This window comes from Amphibalanus amphitrite, unplaced genomic scaffold, assembly GCF_019059575.1.
Source record: "Amphibalanus amphitrite isolate SeventyFive unplaced genomic scaffold, NRLGWU_Aamphi_draft 000077F_arrow, whole genome shotgun sequence".
Taxonomy (NCBI): domain Eukaryota; kingdom Metazoa; phylum Arthropoda; class Thecostraca; order Balanomorpha; family Balanidae; genus Amphibalanus; species Amphibalanus amphitrite.
The window spans coordinates 60,441-79,379 of record NW_024881573.1 but is presented as its reverse complement, the minus strand read 5'-3'; the positions used below and the strand labels follow the sequence as shown (position 1 = coordinate 79,379).

The window sequence follows — 18,939 nt, the reverse complement described above, 5'->3', positions numbered from 1 at the left end:
CACAAAAGTGATAGAACGAAGCGGATATCTTCAGTATTTTCCGAATTTAGTATTTTCCCATAGGCTTAACATTACGACGTAATGACCTCTAACTGACCTCAGGTCAGTGACCTCAAAAAACCAGAACTATATGTTATACAACTCGGTGAACTTAGCACATCCTGAAAGTTTGAAGGAAATCAGTCGAAAACTGTGAGTTGGACAGGTGCAAAAAGAAAATTGAAATTTGACCTTGTACCGGTTTTTCTGACCTGGTGACCTGGCCCAAGGTCACCCGGACCTGAAATTTTTGAGGTCATGTGTAAAAAGGTTGCCCCATAGGCTGTGCCAAATTTGGCGGCGCTGCGCGCCGCCGTTTTTACGCTATCTTCGAAAAACCTTAGGGGGGGGGGGGGTCGCATCGACCCTGCCAGGGCGAGGGATATGCTAAGCTCACTGGCATAGAAAAACTGCCTTACGAAGAGCAAAAAGCAGTGTTCTACACTTTACTAGACGATGAATGGCTCAGAATAGTAAAGTTCGGCCTAAATAACGGCACAGCCACGGGAACCGGAGAAGGTGACACAATCTCGAAGCTCATCAACGAAATGGAGGCTCATCTTCGGCGTCAGAGAAACGTCATCCTAGATCGCCGGGATTTCTATCTGCGTCGACAGGAGCCAGGTGAGCGATTCGACGATTTCTTCATGTCTCTGAAGGAGATCGCTCAGTTCTGCGACTTTTGCGACAGTTGCACGGAAGACAGGTTCCGGGATCGAATCCTAACAGGGCTGGGAGACGAGGAAACAATTCGCCTCCTTCTGAGCGAGAAAGATTTGAGCCTGCAAAAGACCTTGGACATCTGTCGCGCCCGAGAGAATGCTGCGCATGATTCCCTAGCGCTCATGTCTCACCGCACAGAAATCCAGACCGTCAGACAAGCTCACAATTGCCACAAGAGCAAAGAGTCTGTCAGAGCCTGTAGCTACTGTGGCGGATCATGGCATGAGAGCCTATCCAAGTGCCCTGCACAAAAAGCCAAGTGCGAAAATTGTGAGCGAGTGGGGCATTACACTGCTGTGTGTCGTAGAGCGTCGCGCAGTGGAGAAACGGTAAAGACGCAGTCAAACGGCCGTACTCGCAGACGATCTCTCAGTCGTAAACCAGAATCGGAGTCTCAGAAGCGTAACGTGCAGCACGTTACCATAGCTGACGTGACACGCAGCCCGGCGGCGCTGCTGAATATACATTCTTGGACGATACCGCGAAAACGAAATATTTCTATCGAGAGTTTTCAAAGGATTTCATGCACGAGGCCTTGGCCGAGTGCATGAAATTCTTTGAAAGCTCGAGATAGAAATATTTCGTCGCGGTAGAGTCCTAGATATTATTTCCTGTATGTTTCTTAATATCGTTCGTTATTTGCTTAAAAAAGGCCGAAATATGCATAAAAAAATACAGTAACATTAACTACACGTTAAATACTGAAATACTGGCAGTTCTAATCACTTAACAGTTCAGCAAAGCTTACAAATTTTCTTTAAAACAGAAGCCCTCGGTGAAATCAAGCTATCCAAGAAAACCATCCAAGAAAACGTCTCGCGCAAAGTTTCTTGGATGGCTGGATTGCATTGCAAGACTGCATCAAACATACAGGAAAACACCGCAGATTACTGTCGGCGTGAAAGTCGCCGACGGGGGCGGCACTCTCCGATGGACTCCGGACACTGGGGCTGAAGTCAGCGTCATCGGCGAGCGAGAAGCCAAGAGCATCAGTGTGGATGTAACTCGCCTAACACCGCTGAACGAAAAACTATATGCGGCTGGAGGAGGACAGCTAGATTCAGCTGGAACATTCTCATGTGAGCTGCATCTCGGAGATAGGCAAGTCACTACCGAAGTCGTGGTCTTAAACAGATTCGATGGAGCACTGCTTTCGTGGACTGAATGCATCGGACTGGGGATACTTCCCCCGGACTTCCCACGCCAGATCAAGTCAACTGAGTACGCGGCAAGTGGACAGACACAGTCAGCCCGCGGAGCCCGCCGTGACACCAGCCGGCGGCGCTCACGCTCGCTAACTTCAGAACTTCAGAATCAGAAAGATGAAACTGCGGTGTCTACGGTGCTGACCCGGTCGGGCGGAGGAAATACACTCCCTACCTGGGTTCTAGAGCGCGCTCCTACGGAACATGAGCGCAACAGTCACGCGGAAAGTCTAAAAGAAGCATTCAATAGCGTGTTCGAAGACGGAACTTTGCGAAAGATGGCCGGACCACCAATGCGAATCCAGTTGAAAGAGGACGTGAAGCCGGTCGCGACAACTGCGGCTAGAGCCATACCGTACGCCTGGCGCGACGACATCAAGAATCAGCTGGATGATCTCGCACGTCAGGGCATCATCGTGCCGGTCAGCGAGCCCACCGAGTGGTGCCACCCCATGACGCCTGTGGTCAAAACTACATCCGACGGAACGCAAAAAGTGAGACTGTGCGTCGACCTGACACGACTCAATGAGCACGTCCGCCGTCCGGCTTACCCTATGAAGACGCCTCACGATGTGGTGTCAGCCATCGGAACAGGGGCCAAGTACTTCACGAAGCTGGACGCAAAAAGTGGATATTTCCAGATTCCGCTCCATGAAGACGATCAGCACCTGACGTGCTTCATTACACCGTGGGGCCGGTACATGTTCACGCGCGCAGTCATGGGTCTGTCGTCTTCGGGCGATGAATACAACCAGCGAGGCGATCAAGCACTGGCAGGGCTGCAAAATACCTGCAAGATCGTGGACGATATTCTCATCTACTCGGAGGACTACAGCAGTCATCTGAAGCAAGTTCAAGACGTGCTCAGGAGATGCGAGGAGCACGGAATCACGCTGAACGTTGATAAGATGGCGTTCGCCCAAGCAGAGGTCGAATACTGCGGCTACACCGTCGGAGAGCACGGGTTCAAACCCGACGAAAGGAAAATACGAGCGATAGCTGAGTTCCCCGCTCCAGCCACACTCACAGACTTGAGAAGCTTCCTCGGGCTGGTAAATCAACTGGGTGAATTCTCGGCTGACATCGCGAGAGCAGCCGCACCACTGCGCGACCTCCTAAAGCCGAGTAACGTCTGGACCTGGACTGAAGTTCACCAGAATGCGTTCAATGACGTCAAAAAGGCGCTGACGTCACCGCCGATACTCGCGTTCTTCGATCCGGCACTCCCCACTGTACTTCAGACCGACGCATCCCGCCTGCATGGACTGGGATTCGCGCTGATGCAGGAACACGGAGATCGGTGGCGGCTCGTGCAGTGCGGGCCAAGATTTCTAACGGACACAGAGAGCCGTTACAGCGTCATCGAACTTGAGATGCTGGCGCTCGTGTGGAGCGTGCGTAAGTGCAGAACATATCTGGCTGGCCTCACATTCGAAGCCGTGTTGGATCATCGCCCACTGATCCCAATCCTGAACAACAAGCTGCTGGCGGACATCGAAAACCCGAGGTTCCAGCGCCTCAGGCACGCGCTGATGGCCTACAGCTTCACAGCCTCGTTGAGGAGTGGTAGCAAACACTGCGTACCGGACGCACTGTCTCGTGCTCCAGTCGACGAGCCGTCTACAGACGATGCAGAGGCAGAAAAGGACCTCAACAGCTACGTCAGAGCCGTCGTCGTCGGCGCGGTAGCGCACGTCACTGACGAGCACGGTCCGACGCGGTCGCAAGAGAGGTCACCAGATCTGATGTTGACAAGAATCAGAGATGCAGGGAGTTTGGATGATGAATATGTCAGCCTGCGGGCGGCAGTAGAAGAGGGATTTCCCTCCGAGAAGACGGACCTACCGACTGAGCTCCGTCCGTACTGGCCCTACCGTGATCAGCTATCTGTAGACGGAGATGTACTGCTCATGGGCGCGAGGCTGGTCATCCCTGCTTCACTGCGTCGAGACGTCCTGGCAAAGCTACATGCCAGCCATCAAGGCATCGACAAGACAAAACGGCGCGGTCGCCAGTCAGTCTTCTGGCCTAGTCTGAACAATGACATCGAGAACACCGTGAGAACATGCCGTCCATGCCGCGAGAATCTCCCCAGCCAGAGGAAAGAACCTCTGATGGATGACCCGGCACCAAAACGCGTGTTCGAGAGCGTCTCAGCTGACTTCTTCACCGCGGCTGGCAAGCCATTTTTGGTGTATGTCGACCGCCTGTCCGGCTGGCCGGTCATTGCTACATTCTCACGTGATGCCACAGCCCGTGATCTAGTGACGACGCTTCGAAAGATATTCGCTTCGACTGGAGTGCCGAACGTGTTGCGCACGGATGGGGGGCCCCAGTTCAGTGCAAAGATCACCAGAGACTTCATGAAGAGATGGCAGATCGATCACCGGATGTCGACGCCGTACTATCCACAGTCCAACGGGCACGCCGAAGCAGCGGTCAAGTCGGCAAAGAGACTCATTCTCAAGACCACTCAGAACGGGAACACGGACTCGGATGAGTTCGCAAAAGGACTACTAGAACTGCGCAATACGCCGAGGGCAGACGGGCGCTCACCCGCTCAGGTCCTGTTTGGTCATTCCCTCAGATCCGCAGTTCCGGCACACTATCGTGCCTTCGCCCCACGGGTGGTGCGCCGTCCGCAGCAGGTACTGAAAAGAGGACGGAGAGGACGGGCACGAAGGCGCCCGTAAAAAATGGTGCGGACTTTCCGCAGTGTCCGCTTAGGTGGTTACGCCCGTACAGTTTTACTAGAACGTTTGGCAGCACGCGGTGGTATATGCAGCTTTGCGCGCAACAAGTGCCGCTCTTTCAAATAAAGTCCCTAGGAACCGCGGAGATCCTAAAAAAGTAAACAAAAGTAAAAGTCTAATATCTTGAAAATCGGTGAATACTTTTCGATGAAATTTGGTAGATATTCGTTTTCGCTCTTACTGAACCGAGCGACATCACTTTCATGCCAATTCATAAACTTTTTGGAAGGTGGGAGGGTGCCTTTAACCAAAAGCATTTGTGTTCAGAAATGTTGAAAGGCGCGCCGGTACTTTCCGGATACCCTGGATGTTCCTATAGTTCGTTGACACATTTCCCATGTCAATAAAGCATGCAAGAACCCGCCAAAAAGTTTATATGTATAATGTTTATGCCTATGCAATATACCGGGTGGAAAGATAAAAAGATACCACATTTGTTTTGCTTCTGACGGATGCAAATTCTGATTAAGCGAGCGAATTTAAATGTTATTCGAAAGAGGAGCCATGGGGGATTATGCTGGAAAAACTTTTGAGTGTAATGGGGCCAAAAGTTGAAGTTTGTAGATGTCTACTTGTCTGTGAAGTCTATAGTGGAGAAGCAGCGTCGCTATCGAGTTTACTTTCAGTGAAGGTACACGCCCACGCGAAAAACAATTCTTCTACTGTGTAAGGCTTTTTGGAAGGAAGGCTCAGCTCTAAACCAGAGCCAGGGTCACAATAGGGTTGGGACCTATCTGCATGCTCTGTATGTTTTGGTAAAATAAGAAAGCTCAGAATTTTTAATGATTTAATTTAAAATCAATTTGTTAAAAAAATGCCTAGTTAGCTCAAAAACTGATTAATTGTGACTGAAAACAACTTGCTTCTGATTGGTCGGGCTAATCATGACGTCACATGTAGGTATATAGCTGTCTGTATATTTGGCGCAGTTGAGGCATACATTTTCTATGTATTTCCCTATGGTAAGGAGTGATTGGTCGTTTATTCAGTGTCTCTTTATTTTGCGCTGGTATTGCGTGGCTAAGAAGTTTTATCAAGAATGACATATACTAAAATGTTCCTTTAATAGTGGAGCTTCAATATCTGTGAGTTTTATTGGCAAGCGAAAACTGATTTCGCTGTTATTTTATCTGGAAATTACTCATTTTCTAGGTCAATATTCAAAATATTTTACGGGAACAAGTTGGCACTTCTCTTGATTTTTGCACTCATATCGCGTGCGATTCAACTGTATTGGAACTTGCAAAGAAGCTTGGTGATTACTTAACCCTCGCGGGCCCGGGGGGGGGGGGCGTTTTTCGCCCCCCCTGGCGAATATTTGCGATAGCTCCCGAACGCTTAGGGATAGGAAAGCGAAACTTTCAGTACCTTTTCTCTCATCAATTTGACATCTTCTGAAGTAAAAAATTTGGACCTAGCCCCCTTGATGACGTCACAAGGTCCATTTTTCTAGACCCCTGCACGGCAAACTTCGGCGTCACAGACGCAAATTTCAAAAAGCTGCTAAAAATAGAGTTTTAGAGATAAAGACAAATTACGAGCACGGTTGTGTAGCGTTTGACCTAGAAAAAAATAGAAAAATAGTTTTGGTGACCTGAGGTCAGAGGTCAGGTCAACGACCCCGAAATGTGGTTTTAGTTTTTCGCAAATAACTTCGACAAAAATGGTCCTAGAGCTACGGCAGTGGTACCATCGCATTCGCCTTGTCAAGCCGCGTCGAATGATATATATTTTGTTCGGAAAAGGTCAAGTTTTATGTTGACCTCATGTGACCTCGAATGACCTCTGGTTGACCTTGACACATGAAAGGTCGTTTATGATGGATTTGTACCCGCTGATCACGAATCTGGCATCTATTTTCCTCTAAGCCTTCATTTAGAGCTTCCGGATGGCAAAATTGTCTTATTTATTATTACTAACTTGAATTAGTGAAATAGCCTCTAGCAGGGATACTCTTCAGTGACCTTGACCTTTGAGCAGCCTTGTATCGTAAGATGAACCACAAATAGGGAACTGATAAGCCTCAAAACATTTCAAAACATCTTGGAAGTTAGCACGCAAGATGTGCGAAAAAGTGCCAAGTTTGAGGTCAATTTTGAGCGTGACCTTGACCTTGACCTTTCACTTTGAGCACATTTTCAGAATCCTCAGATTCTCTTCTTTCGTTTGACACCCAATTTTGCCGGTTTGATGCCGCCTGCCGTCTTCTAGAAGGCTTACTTTGAGATCACTACACATGTGCCGGTTTTTGCCTTTGACCTTGACCTCTGACCTTGAAAATTGACCTGAGGTCAAAAATTTTAGGTGCTTTAGAATCGTCTCGTAAGGACCTTTCGTTTGGTATCGCTTTTGTTTCCGTAGCTCCCTTATTTACGGAGTTAGACAGGGGGGGCGAAAAACGCCCCCCCCGGGCTGCGGTGGTTGGGATTACCCCCCGGGCCCGGCCGGGTTAACTGCGTTGTTATGGCACTGTTTGCAAAGCATGGATAACGAAACTGCCAAAGACCTAGCTACATAGCAATGCCTCAAGTAATACGCAGGAGGGACAGAATTCAGAGTCCGATCGAGAAGAATCGGTGCAAATGCTACGAGGACCAGGCAGCTCTGATACGATGGCTAGTCGTCTCACTCCATTAGACCAGCTGATTCCTGACAGCACCGACTCAGATGCAAAGATGGAGCTCATCTTCCAAGCCAGAAACCAGTTCTTTGATGGAAGATGTGATGCTGCCTCTGTCTGCTTTGTTGGCCACTTTGGACGGGGCCGAGCTCCGCTCCTTGCGTGAGCGGCTATTCGCCTGTCATCCAGAAATAGTTCCTTCGTCTGCTGGCCGTTCCCTGATCATGTGCAATACGGGGAGCTATAATAAGGAAAGCAACTTTCCATATGAAAGGGGTGCAGGTGCACCCCCGTCCCCCATCCACTAGAAGTGCACCCCCATAGGCTAAGCGGCGCCCCACACGCCGCCCCACACCGATTAGCTCTAGAGCAGATGGCGAGGGTGATTTCCAGCCCTTGCACAAAATATCTCACCTCACAGTGATCATTACAATATCTCCGACTTGATAGTGGATTTCAAAGTACTTGCATCAGCTCTTCTTGCTATTGCAGACGATCATCTCCTCAGGGTGATGTTGTTCGGGACATAAACGAAGATCGTTTTCGGAGTTTCATAAGTGCTACTGCAACAGCCTGGCACAAAACAGGACTTGTACGCTTTTCTCTGCACTTTGCCCTTCAGTATATCACAAAATAATTGTTTAGAATCCATCTTACGCTTCTTTCACAGTCTCCCTTGCCACCGTAGGGCGTAGATAGGTTGCTGCTGCTGGTAAGTTAAGGCACGGTAGATAGAAATTACCTCGGTTCTCAGCGCCTTAATTTATTTTTATGAAAAAGAACAAAGCAATTATTAATAAAATTAGAGAAATGTTAAAATTTTGATTGAAAATTAGGCCAAATGCGTATTGGAAAGGCTTTTGCCCTTCAGCATCTTCCGATTCATCATGTTTTTCATTAGAAAATTCGAGGTTCACAAAATGTTTACCACGCGCTCAATGTTAAATGGGAACAGTACACGGCAGACGCATCAATTTTTGACACTGAACCTTTCATTCGTGAATGCTTTAGCATAATTTAAAGCTAAAAACAGCGCGAATGGCAGAGTGAAACAAACAACCTCTTTCACATATAGAAATAACATGTAATCGGTGGTGCGCCAGATGCGCCATTATTTGTCAACCGCAGAAGGTGACATGTGACGTAACAGCATCAAGAGCGTCTTTTTCAAGAACTTTAAAAAATATGTTTTCTATCTGTCTTCCCCCATTTCTCTCAGCATAATGCTTTTATGAGGAAACTGTATGCACCATAAATTCTGCAAAAATAGTCTGATCATTTCTATACATTCTTCAAAAATCGAGTTCCCAACCCCATTGTCGACGAAAATCAAAAGGCAATACAGAGGACGTTGAGAGTCAAGGCTACTATTGAGCGTAACCCTTCAAAATCGATTAGGAAGGTCACTGAATAGGCTAGAGCACCCACTTTTTCTTGCGCGGGTTGCCTGGAAGGAAAAGTGTACCGGAATGTCCCTCAAAACCTGCTGAAGCATATCAAACAAGCAGTCAAGCAAGGTATACGAAAGATCTCAGCAAAGACAAACTATTAAGCCGTTCGTGAAGTGGAAAAACGTATCAGCGTCTGCCTGGCGAAAAACAGAGCTGTTTTCGAACACGTGCTGTAATCGGGCACCTGGGTCAAACATATATGAAAATGGTATCAGTAAAATATCCCAGGTTTTGTGTTTAAAATGAAGTCATGCAGAGCCGTGTATGTTATGTGGTGTTGAAGTTATTCACAAATAAAATATGGTACCTTTTTCTTTCCACCCTGTAGGTACTACACAGTGCTGCATGTTTTAACAACCTATTCGGCATGTGGGAGGCCTAGCCCTTTGTCATAGCCCCAAAAAGTGTTTCTCCCTCATCAGCTGTGGGAGGCTGGTAAAAAGTTTCTTGATTTCGAACTATTGCTGGAAAATCGTGTGTCCCCCTCTGTGGTGTGGCGGCATGTGGCCTGTGACGGCGCTCCCCAGAACCGCCTCTGTCAGACCTGCGCGTGCCCCTGCGGTCAGATGTGGACGAGTGTCGGGACCCTGGCTCGTGCGGAGACATGGCCTGCGAGAACTCGATCGGCAGCTTCCAGTGCGTTCCACGCCGGATGACCTGTCCTTCCGGCTTCGTCTTCAGCCCCGGCGTGCAGACTTGTGTCGGTAAGCGGGTACACAACGCCGGCCAGCACTGCAGACTTGTGTCGGTAAGCGGGTACATAACGCCGGCCAGCACTGCAGACTTGTGTCGGTAAGCGGGCACACAACACAACGTATGATGCTGGTTTTGTGTCTTTCTAAGGGTGGACTGAAATACATGTGATTTTACCTTACTTATTGAACGACCTAGTAAAATGCAATGCTCAGTGCTCTCCGCTGTAGCTCCGCACTGACATTTGGAAGTTTCCGTTTTTCCTAACTTGTTTCTATGCTCGTTCAGATCTGATGCGTTTAGCCTTATCCGGGTACGTAAAATGTTGCCGAGTTTTGAACCAATAGTTCGATAAAGGTGGTCACTTTGGTTGTGGACCTGTGGTTGTACCATGCCAGGCTCTTCTTGAATAACTTGCTGCTGTCATTCATTTATCATGGAGATCCTTTCCTTTCACCGGAGTCCACCGGCGGTTTATTATTTAACGAGTACACATGAAGTGCATTTAAACGCTTCAGTCTGGGGCAACAGCCATGGTGCCTGGTTCGGTATAACGAACGAGAATAGGCATATGGATGGCGCTATCGGTGGAGGTGGTAGGAAGGATATGATAGTTAGTCATGTTACGGGATACACTGTTAGATGATTAGATATAGGAATGCCACCGGTAGCGCCAACACTAAAGAAATGTATGAACAGAGACATATTCACAGCCTATTCACTGTCCATTTCAGTACACGTAGCATAGCATTAGCCACAGATGGCGCCACCGACGGCCGCAGATGGCGCTGATCTCAACAACACATGAACAGCACTGGCGTCAAGGAACAAAGACTTAGTTTGGGAACTGGACAGCGGCGGAACGCACGGCCGCGGGCCTCGTCTTGAACATGATAGACGCCTATTTCAGTATCAGACTCTGTGGTTACAGAGACTCCTCATCTTCCAAGTCGGCCAGGCTGAGGCGCAGGCGCCAAGCAGCGCGGCAGCGACGCAGCGCACCGACGTCGGCGGCCCCGCCGGCCCAGCTTCCCGTCATCAAGTTGAGCTCCTTCTCCTACTCCTCCGACTCGAGTAGGCTGGATGCTGACGTTAAGCAGCGCGGTATAGGTGCAGCGGACTGACGTCGGCGGCTTCACTCGCCCAGCGTCCTGTCACCGTCAAGTTGAGCTCCTTCTCCTTCCGTATCTGTAGCTGGATGGCCTCCTTCTCCTTCTCCTCCGATTCTGTCAGGTTGGGTGCTGACGCCAAGCAGCGCGGTAATGATGCAGCGGGTAGACGTCGGCAGCTCCCCTGGCCCAGCTTCCCGTCATCGCCAAGTTGAGCTCCTTCTCCTTCAGTGTCTGCAGCTGGAGGGCCTCCTTCTCCTACTCCTTCGACTCGGCCGGGCTGGGGTGTTGACGCTAAGTAGCGCGGTAACGATGCAGCCGACAGACGTCGGCAGCTCCCCTGGCCCAGCTTCCCGTCATCACCAAGTTGAGCTCCTTCTCCTTCAGTGTCTGTAGCTGGAGGGCCTCCTTCTCCTACTCCTCCGACTCGGCTGGGCTGGTGTTGACGCTAAGTAGCGCGGTAACGATGCAGCCGACAGACGTCGGCAGCTCCCCTGGCCCAGCTTCCCGTCATCGCCAAGTTGAGCTCCTTCTCCTTCAGTGTCTGCAGCTGGAGGGCCTCCTTCTCCTACTCCTCCGACTCGGCCAGGCTGGGGTGTTGACGCTAAGCAGCGCGGTAACGATGCAGCCGACAGACGTCGGCGGCTTCGCTGGCCCAGCGTCCTGTCAACGTCACGTTGGACACCTTCTCTTTCCGTATCTGCAACTGGAGGGCCTCCTTCTCCTTCTCCTCCGACTCTGTCAGTCTCAGGTGCTGGCGCTGTGCAGCGCGGCAACGATGCGGCCAGAAGACGGTAGCGCCGTCGGTCTAGGGTCTCGCGATCATCACGTTGAGCTCCGTCCATCCAAATTCCAAATTCCAAATTCTTGTGGAAGGATTTTTTCTTCCTACTCGCGGTTTGATATACGAGAGCGAGTTGAGATGGGCCGTGTATTAAAATGAATACTATATGGGGTAGGGGTAGTGAGAAAAAAATTATTGCCCTCTGTGACATCACTGTAGCCCTCGGGCGAAGACCTCAACAAGCATTATTGCCCTCGGCTATGCCTCTGGTAAGTGGTAATAAAGCATGTTTCGGTTTTACTCTCGGGCTACAGTGACGTCTCATCGGGCAATCATTTTTACTACCCCATACAGTATTCATATAATATTTTAAGCTCGGTATTTCTCCACAGTTTTGGTTTGGTATCGGTTTTCAAATTGTCTGCACTTGCCATGACTGCTGACAGGTGTGCTGGCTGCTGACTGCTGACCATTGTGTTGACTGCTGGTTGCTGACTGCTGACTACCTGCCGGCTGCTGACTGCTGACTGCTGACAAGTGTGCCGACTGCCGACTGCGCACTGCTGGCTGCGCGGCGGTAGCGCAACGTGAGACATGCCGGTCGTTTCAGACATCGACGAGTGTCTGGAGGGCACGTCCAGCTGCCAGCCGGAGCGCGAGTTCTGTCTGAACACGCAGGGCGGCTTCACGTGCCAGGCGCGCCGCGGGCCCCGCGACTGTCCGGCCGGCTTCAAGTACGACACGTCCGCCGCCAGCTGCCTAGGTGAGCTCTGCACGGCGGAGGCACTGGCGAGTATTAGCATCCCTCCCACGAGTGAGCCGTGAAGAATCCTGTATCTTTTTATGTCGAGGTTTATTCTTAGTTAATTAAATATTGTCAGGGGTGTCGTGTTATGAAAATGATTGGTAGGGCTCAAAAACGGTGGACGGCCATTTATGACGTGCTTACAAAGGCAGGGTACCCCCAAATTTGCCTTTCTCATCGGATTTCGGCCACTTATATTTCCGCTTTGAATTTGAAATTTGAAAACTGAATTTGACAATCAAAACTAAAACACAAAACATCTTGGAAATCTTGGTACTACCGAACCAATGCACAAAACATGCATTTATAGAGGCATTTGTGTCAGAGGACAAGCTCGTTTTTTTCCGCGAAGCTCTACCTCGATCAGGGACCGAACGGTTCATAACTGCCCTTTTCATCAAGTGATATCTGACAAAAGATTGGTAGGGCTCACGGAACATTGATAGGGCCCATATAAACATTGGTAGGGCTCGGGCCCTACCAGGCCTATACAAAACGACGCCCCTGAATATTGTATTTAAATGTATTCATCTACAGGGTGTCCGGAAATTATTTGCCCCTTGTTCATTCAGCTATAATCCCACCGTGCGCTTAAGAACTGGGGCATTCCACGATAGATCGACCAAAATAAAATAAAATTTACACCCTCATATTTTATTTTTTGCTTAAAATTGGTCTAATGGGTTGTGATGGGCGGGGAACCCAGCTGTGGCAAGGATTTTTTTCTTCGAACAACGGTTTCCGAGATATAGCCTCGGGCAGTTCCTGGAGGTCACGCTGCAACCCTATGTTTGGCGGCTTATAACTCTATTAAAACTATTGCTTTTCTATGGTAAAAACTTTATATGGTTCAACTCGCAATCAACCAACAAACGTTTTGGCTATCTCCTTGACTCTGTTCCATGTCAAGCTTGCGGCCGAAGTGCTCTGCTGAAAGAAGTGCATGATTTCTGTACAGTCAGTTTTAAAAGCACCACGCAACAGTGCGGGGGATCCATCAAGACCGACCGTGGAAGAACTGCTAAATTTGAGCCACCGAAGCAATTGAAATCCTCGTCCATTCCCCAGGTCAATTGGTTCGGTGACTAAAATTAGAGCAGGCCCTTCCTCGGTCAGGCTTGATGGATCCACCGGTACTTTGCGCGGTACTTTTAAGACTGACTGTACATACAGCTCTTACATTCAAAGACGCAAATTTTTGAACCGAGGAACTCCGACCGCAAGCTTGCTATGGAACAGACTATGTATAGTCACCTACTGTCGGCGGGCGAAGGACGCTTCCCGCTGCTCTCCCCCTGACCCGACCCCCACGGCGTCACAGACGTGGACGAGTGTGAGGAGAAGATAGACGGCTGCCAGCCGGAGACGGAGCGCTGCACAAACACGCTCGGTGGCTACGAGTGTGACGCACAGTGTCAGCCGGGCTTCGTGTTCAGCGCCACCAGCAGGGCGTGCACAGGTGAGCCGCGCCGCGCCGGGCCGGGCCGGGCCGCCACCCGACCAACAGCCCTGCCCAGCCACTCTCAGCGCGGGACATTAGACTGGTAACCCAGCCACTCAGCGCGGGACATTAGACTGGTAACCCAGCCACTCTCAGCGCGGGACATTAGACTGGTAACCCAGCCCTGACCCAAAAGATCTTTGACCTGTGACCTGATTCTCGAGGCCATGTTCGGCCGGAATCGCGATTAATTGGCGTATGTCAGCTCACATTATCCGCGCGTTTCCAGTCTTTTTGTGATTGTAGACGTCCAAGTCCAAACATGTGAAATGATGTTCGTCCCATGCATTACGGTGGGTGTGAAGGTCACCTGAAGGTCAGGTCAGATCATTGACCTTTGATGACCTCGGTTCACTTTTTCGAGTTTTACATGTTTCTAGCGTAGTTTTCGGGCTGATTTCGAATTTAGCATCCATTTGAACATTTACGAAGTAGTTTTATAAAGTCATAGGCGGCGGAACGGGGAGGGCACCGGGGCACCGTGCCCCCCTTTGATTTTGGTATTTCAACATTGGCCCTATGGGCGTTGCATGGAAAGAATGGAGCCAAAAGTTGGCAGTGCCCCCCCCCTTAACCCGGCAGGTGGTGGGCCTACCAGCCACCTTCCGCGCGGTGGGGGGGGGCATGTTTTGCCCCCCCCGTATCTCCGAAACTACTAGACGGATCCGGAAAATTCAAACGGCGTTCGATAGCCCTGCCAAATTAGTCGAGGGAAACCAAATTTGATTGACCTCGGGGTCACCGATGACGTCACAGGTCAGGTCAAAGATAAAATGTTTCACCGTTCACGGGGCTTCTAGGGAAAGCGCTATAACACCGAGTAAAACGCATTTTGTCGGAAATCAGCGATAAGGCGTCAGTTGTCTAGTACATATATTGCTATTAGAGGTCACTGGTCATACCAGGTCAGGTCACAGGTCAGGTCACCAAAGGTCACCAAGGGTCACCACATGAGCCCAACTTTACTAAGGTTATTATGCGATGCATGTTTTATGGCCAGTTTTTCATTTCCAACTCAATGGTGTTGGTTATAAGACCATCAGGTACAGTTTAGGTCACTTTCTGGTGGAGGTCAGGTCAAGGTCAGGTCAAAAAAGGTCAAATTTCAAAGTTGATATTTTTGCATAAAATAGGTATCGATTCGATGCAGCTCGTCACGGGGAGTCTAAAGGTGGTCTTTGTTTGGCGCTACGAGGTCTAGAATTGCTAAAAATTGAGTTTGAAAATTTGACGTCATCAATTTTGAACAGTTTTTTCGCTATAACTTGGCCAAAAAAGAGATATCGATCTCAAATTTGGTATGTAGATAGAATGCGGTAGGGACTATCACATATATTCCGTTTTTTTTCGAAATTCAAAAAACTTTTTGGATTTTTTTGGCTTTTATATTCAAAAAATCTATTTTTTTCATTTTTGGGGGTCAAAATCAAAAAAAAATTCGAAAAACCGAAATAGCAGCTTTGTAGCCCTTCTGATTTCACACCTTTTATGTCTGAAACATTTTTCTGTATCTCTAAAGCTGTAGGCCTGACAGCTCTTCCCGCGAAACCTTTTTTTGGGGTCGAAAATGGCAAAAATGACGTCACTCTGACGTCATTAGCGGCCAACCTATCATAGCCTTTGGAAAAAAAATTTGGTCACCATGTGCGCTAGCTGCTCTCGGGAGGGTACTGAAAGTTTGGTGACGATCGGCGCAGCGGTTCTCGAGATATATTGAAAAAACTAAGGGGGGGGGGGGGCAAAAAAATGCCCCCCCCCCACCGCCTGGAAGGTTAATTGAAGGTGCTCCACCGCTACTGTATACTTCGTAACATGCTACGACGCCGTCAGTGGTAGTTGACACCTACTATGGATAGCCGGTAGGACGCCTAATGGTTGACCTGACCTGACCTGACCCGACCTGGCATGTAGACATCATCTGTGATCAAAACTAACATGATATTCGTGATCAACACCCCGAGGCCGAAAAACCCGATAACAGCTTCATTTTACGAAGTTCTAGTAGGTCCCGATTTTCCCGACATTTGGAACATTGACCTGACCTGGAAGGTCACCTAATGACCCAGGACCTTAAAATTGGTATCATCGGCTTCCTCTCGTCACGGGCAACACCCTCGTTTTTTCCGCGAAGCTCTAGCTCGATCAGGGGCTGAACGGCACGGGGGTCCAAGCGACCCCCCTCCCCTACACATTAGAAGCTGGAAAACGCCGCACACATGCGAGGGTTATAATATTGTCAATATTGGCTACCGCAAAAAGTAAAAGCGGCCAACTTAGCCATTTTCGAAGATATCGGGCTAAAAATTTTGACAGTTTGTCATCGGTATGTGTTCAATCACATGCTCGGTGATGCTCCATTTCCTTTTTCAGCACAAATGTAAGTTTTGAAGACCATCAAAGTAGCACATGCTTCGAAAGATGGATAGTGGGCAGCATATCCTAAAGTTGCCGTGCTGCATGGGAAGTAGTGTTGATGAGAAAAGGGGTTTTTGGTTCAGATTATTGTGGGTGCAGAATAACTACATTGTCTGCACCCACTGGAGAATTATTGTGGGTGCAGCTGCACCCACTGCACCCATGGTTCCTACGCTTATGAGCTAGCGAGTCGGTTGAGCCATCACTTGACTTAGAAAGAACTGCCACATCGAATGATATGCAGCATGACATCCCCCATGCAGCTTTGTGACCCGAGTGACTTTGGCCTGACCTTGACCTAGGTCAGCATCCTAAAAAGACCTAATCCAAACAAAAAGTATATCATTCGACGCGCCTGGCCACGACGAGCACGATGGTGCCACAATCGCGGCTCTACCCACATTTGTGGCGAAGTTATTTACCAAAAACCAAACCCCTACTTTATGACACTTGATCTGACCTCAGGGGTCACCGGTTGGTGCAAGACCTTGAAATCGGATACCAATCGCTTTGGTTCGTAAAAACGCAAACGCTGGCTTTTTCCGCAAGGTTCTATCTCAATTAGGAGCGAAATGGCTAAGGAGGGGGTCTTGCATCTACCCCCTCTTTACCGTGTTCGCGAACAGTTCATGAACGTTCGCGAACTGTTCGTCGTTTGTTTACCAAAATTTGACCGATGACGTCACTTGTTGGCGAACACATTTGTTCGTGAACAGTTTGTTTATGTTTGTTTATTTGAAAAATTAAACAAACACCAAACCCTGAAAAGATGTCTATCGGATTCAATAGAAGCTCTGGAACACAATGATGCCTTTTGTTTTTGTGTGCGATGTCTGATAAGTACCAAAAATTGCGTTTAACCCACGAGCCGCTGAGGGGAAGGGGCATTGATTTGCCCCCCCCCCCCCTTTACGTTTTGTGTGGTATCTCCGAAACCTGATAAGTGAACATAAAACTTGGTATACTCGTAGTTTCAAATGAATACCTTTGCAATATTTAATTAAGAAAAGTTCTGATGTCACTGAGCATGAAACGTAGCGGCGTATAAGGCCAAACGTAACGGCCCGAACGTATAAGGGGGTGGGCGGTCCGTTGGACCCCTTGCCGTTTCACCCCTGATCGAGCTAGAGCTCCGCGAAAAAAAAAACTAGCGTGTTGCCCGTGACGAGAGGAAGCCGATGATTATCAGTTTTAACCCGGCAGGCGGTGGGCCTCCCGGCCACCTTCCGCGCGGTGGGGGGGGGGGGCACTTTTTTGCCCTCCCCCGTATCTCCAAAACTACTGGACGGATCCGGAAAATTCAAACGGCATTCGATAGCCCTGTCAACTTTGTTGAGGGATACCAAATTTCATTGACCTCGGGGTCACCGATGACGTCACAGGTCAGGTCAAATATAATATGTTTCACCGTTCACGGGGCTTTTAGGGAAAGCGCTATAACACCGTGTAAAGCGCATTTTGTCGAAAATCAGCGATAGGGCGTCAGTTGTCTAGTACATATGTTGCTATTAGAGGTCACTGGTCACACCAGGTCAGATCACAGGTCAGGTCACCAAAGGTCACCAAGGGTCACCACATGAACCCAACTTTACTAAGGTTGTGCGATGTATGTTTTATGGCCAGTTCTTCATTTCAAGCTCAATGGTGTTGGTTATAAGACCATCAGGTACGGTTTAGGTCACTTTCTGGTGGAGGTCAGGTCAAGGTCAGGTAAAAAAGGTCAAATTTCAAAGTTGATATTTTACATAAAATGGGTGTTGATTCGATGCAGCTCGTCACGGGGAGTCTAATGGTGGTCTTTGTTTTGCACTACGAGGTCTAGAATTGCTAAAAATTGAGCTTGAAAATTTGACGTCATCAATTTTGAACCGTTTTTTTCGCTATAACTTGGCCAAAAAAGTTGGCCCTTTAGCCTAACTTGGCCCTTTAGTTTTTTTCGATATATCTCGAGAACCACTGCGCCGATCGTCACCAAGCTTTCAGTACCCTCCCGTGAATAGCTATTGCACATTGTGACCAAAAGTTTTTTATCACGCCTACATTCTGCATCTGCCTACATTCTGAGCATTTTTTTTTTGCAATAGCTTATTGTGCCGATCCCTCCTTCATCATCGTTCCTCTCAACTGGCTTTGTCCAAGCCGTTTGCCGATGTCTCACGATGTTTTCCCATCTTGCCCCGTATACCAGATCTAGGGAAGTGTTCAACTTTTTTAGAAAAGTCTCTAGATCAACGATCTCCTCCGTTTGCTCCCGTTCTTGCAATTTACGATGTTGAACGGTCGTAGTGGGATACCGGCCTAAGGCTTAAACTATTTGTAGTAGTTCATCTGACTGAGCTTGTCATAGATATTGATTTATATTTTATCTGTATATTTCTTGAAGAACAAATATTCATAGGTCTGCATTGTTCGAGATATGCTTTTTCGGATTTTAGTGGGATAATTTTCAAAACTTGAATACTCCTGAAAATCCGAGCTAGTAGTTTGGTGCCTATATGTATGTTGTGTCATCTCAGGCCAGTTTTATTAACAGAAAAATAGCCGCCTGCCGGATTTGTTTGCCAAAAGACCGCTTCACATACGGATATCAGATACCAGTAAAACGCCTTTTGGGCGAAGAACGAGCGAGCGAGATAGTGAGCCCTGCACGTGCGGAAGGGCGAGAAGGTACTTCCAACGGGCTTGCGCAAAGCACCCTTCAAACCGGTCGCTAGCGGTGTACCAAATTTGAACGCAAACGGCCCAACCGTTCCTGAGATCTGGAAGCGGCATTCTGCACGTGCGCACGTGCAAACGGGGTCCAAACTGACTTTTGCACGGCACCCTACTAACCGGTCTCCA

At 48.8% G+C, this 18,939-nt stretch overlaps 2 protein-coding genes across 3 annotated transcripts in view; both read left to right on the top strand.

Moving 5' to 3' along the window:
- LOC122379407 (fibulin-2-like) overlaps positions 1–18,939 on the top strand; it is a 222,546-nt gene that overhangs the window by 143,702 nt on the left and 59,905 nt on the right. For both annotated transcript variants that reach the window (XM_043361616.1, XM_043361617.1), the window contains exons 9-11: positions 9,358–9,495; positions 11,988–12,140; positions 13,504–13,641. In XM_043361616.1, coding sequence (XP_043217551.1) covers positions 9,358–9,495; positions 11,988–12,140; positions 13,504–13,641 — 429 coding nt within the window. The remainder of the gene's footprint in view (positions 1–9,357; positions 9,496–11,987; positions 12,141–13,503; positions 13,642–18,939) is intronic.
- Positions 1,060–5,140, top strand: LOC122379408 (uncharacterized protein K02A2.6-like). The gene is made up of 2 exons (XM_043361618.1): positions 1,060–1,219; positions 1,636–5,140. Exon 2 carries the CDS (start codon positions 2,246–2,248, stop codon positions 4,658–4,660), a length of 2,415 nt encoding a protein of 804 aa, XP_043217553.1. The 5' UTR covers positions 1,060–1,219; positions 1,636–2,245; the 3' UTR covers positions 4,661–5,140.

Bases quoted from the DNA above. Each gene is read 5' to 3' on its own strand.
- LOC122379408 (XM_043361618.1), top strand. From the start codon at position 2,246: ATGGCCGGACCACCAATGCGAATCCAGTTGAAAGAGGACGTGAAGCCG.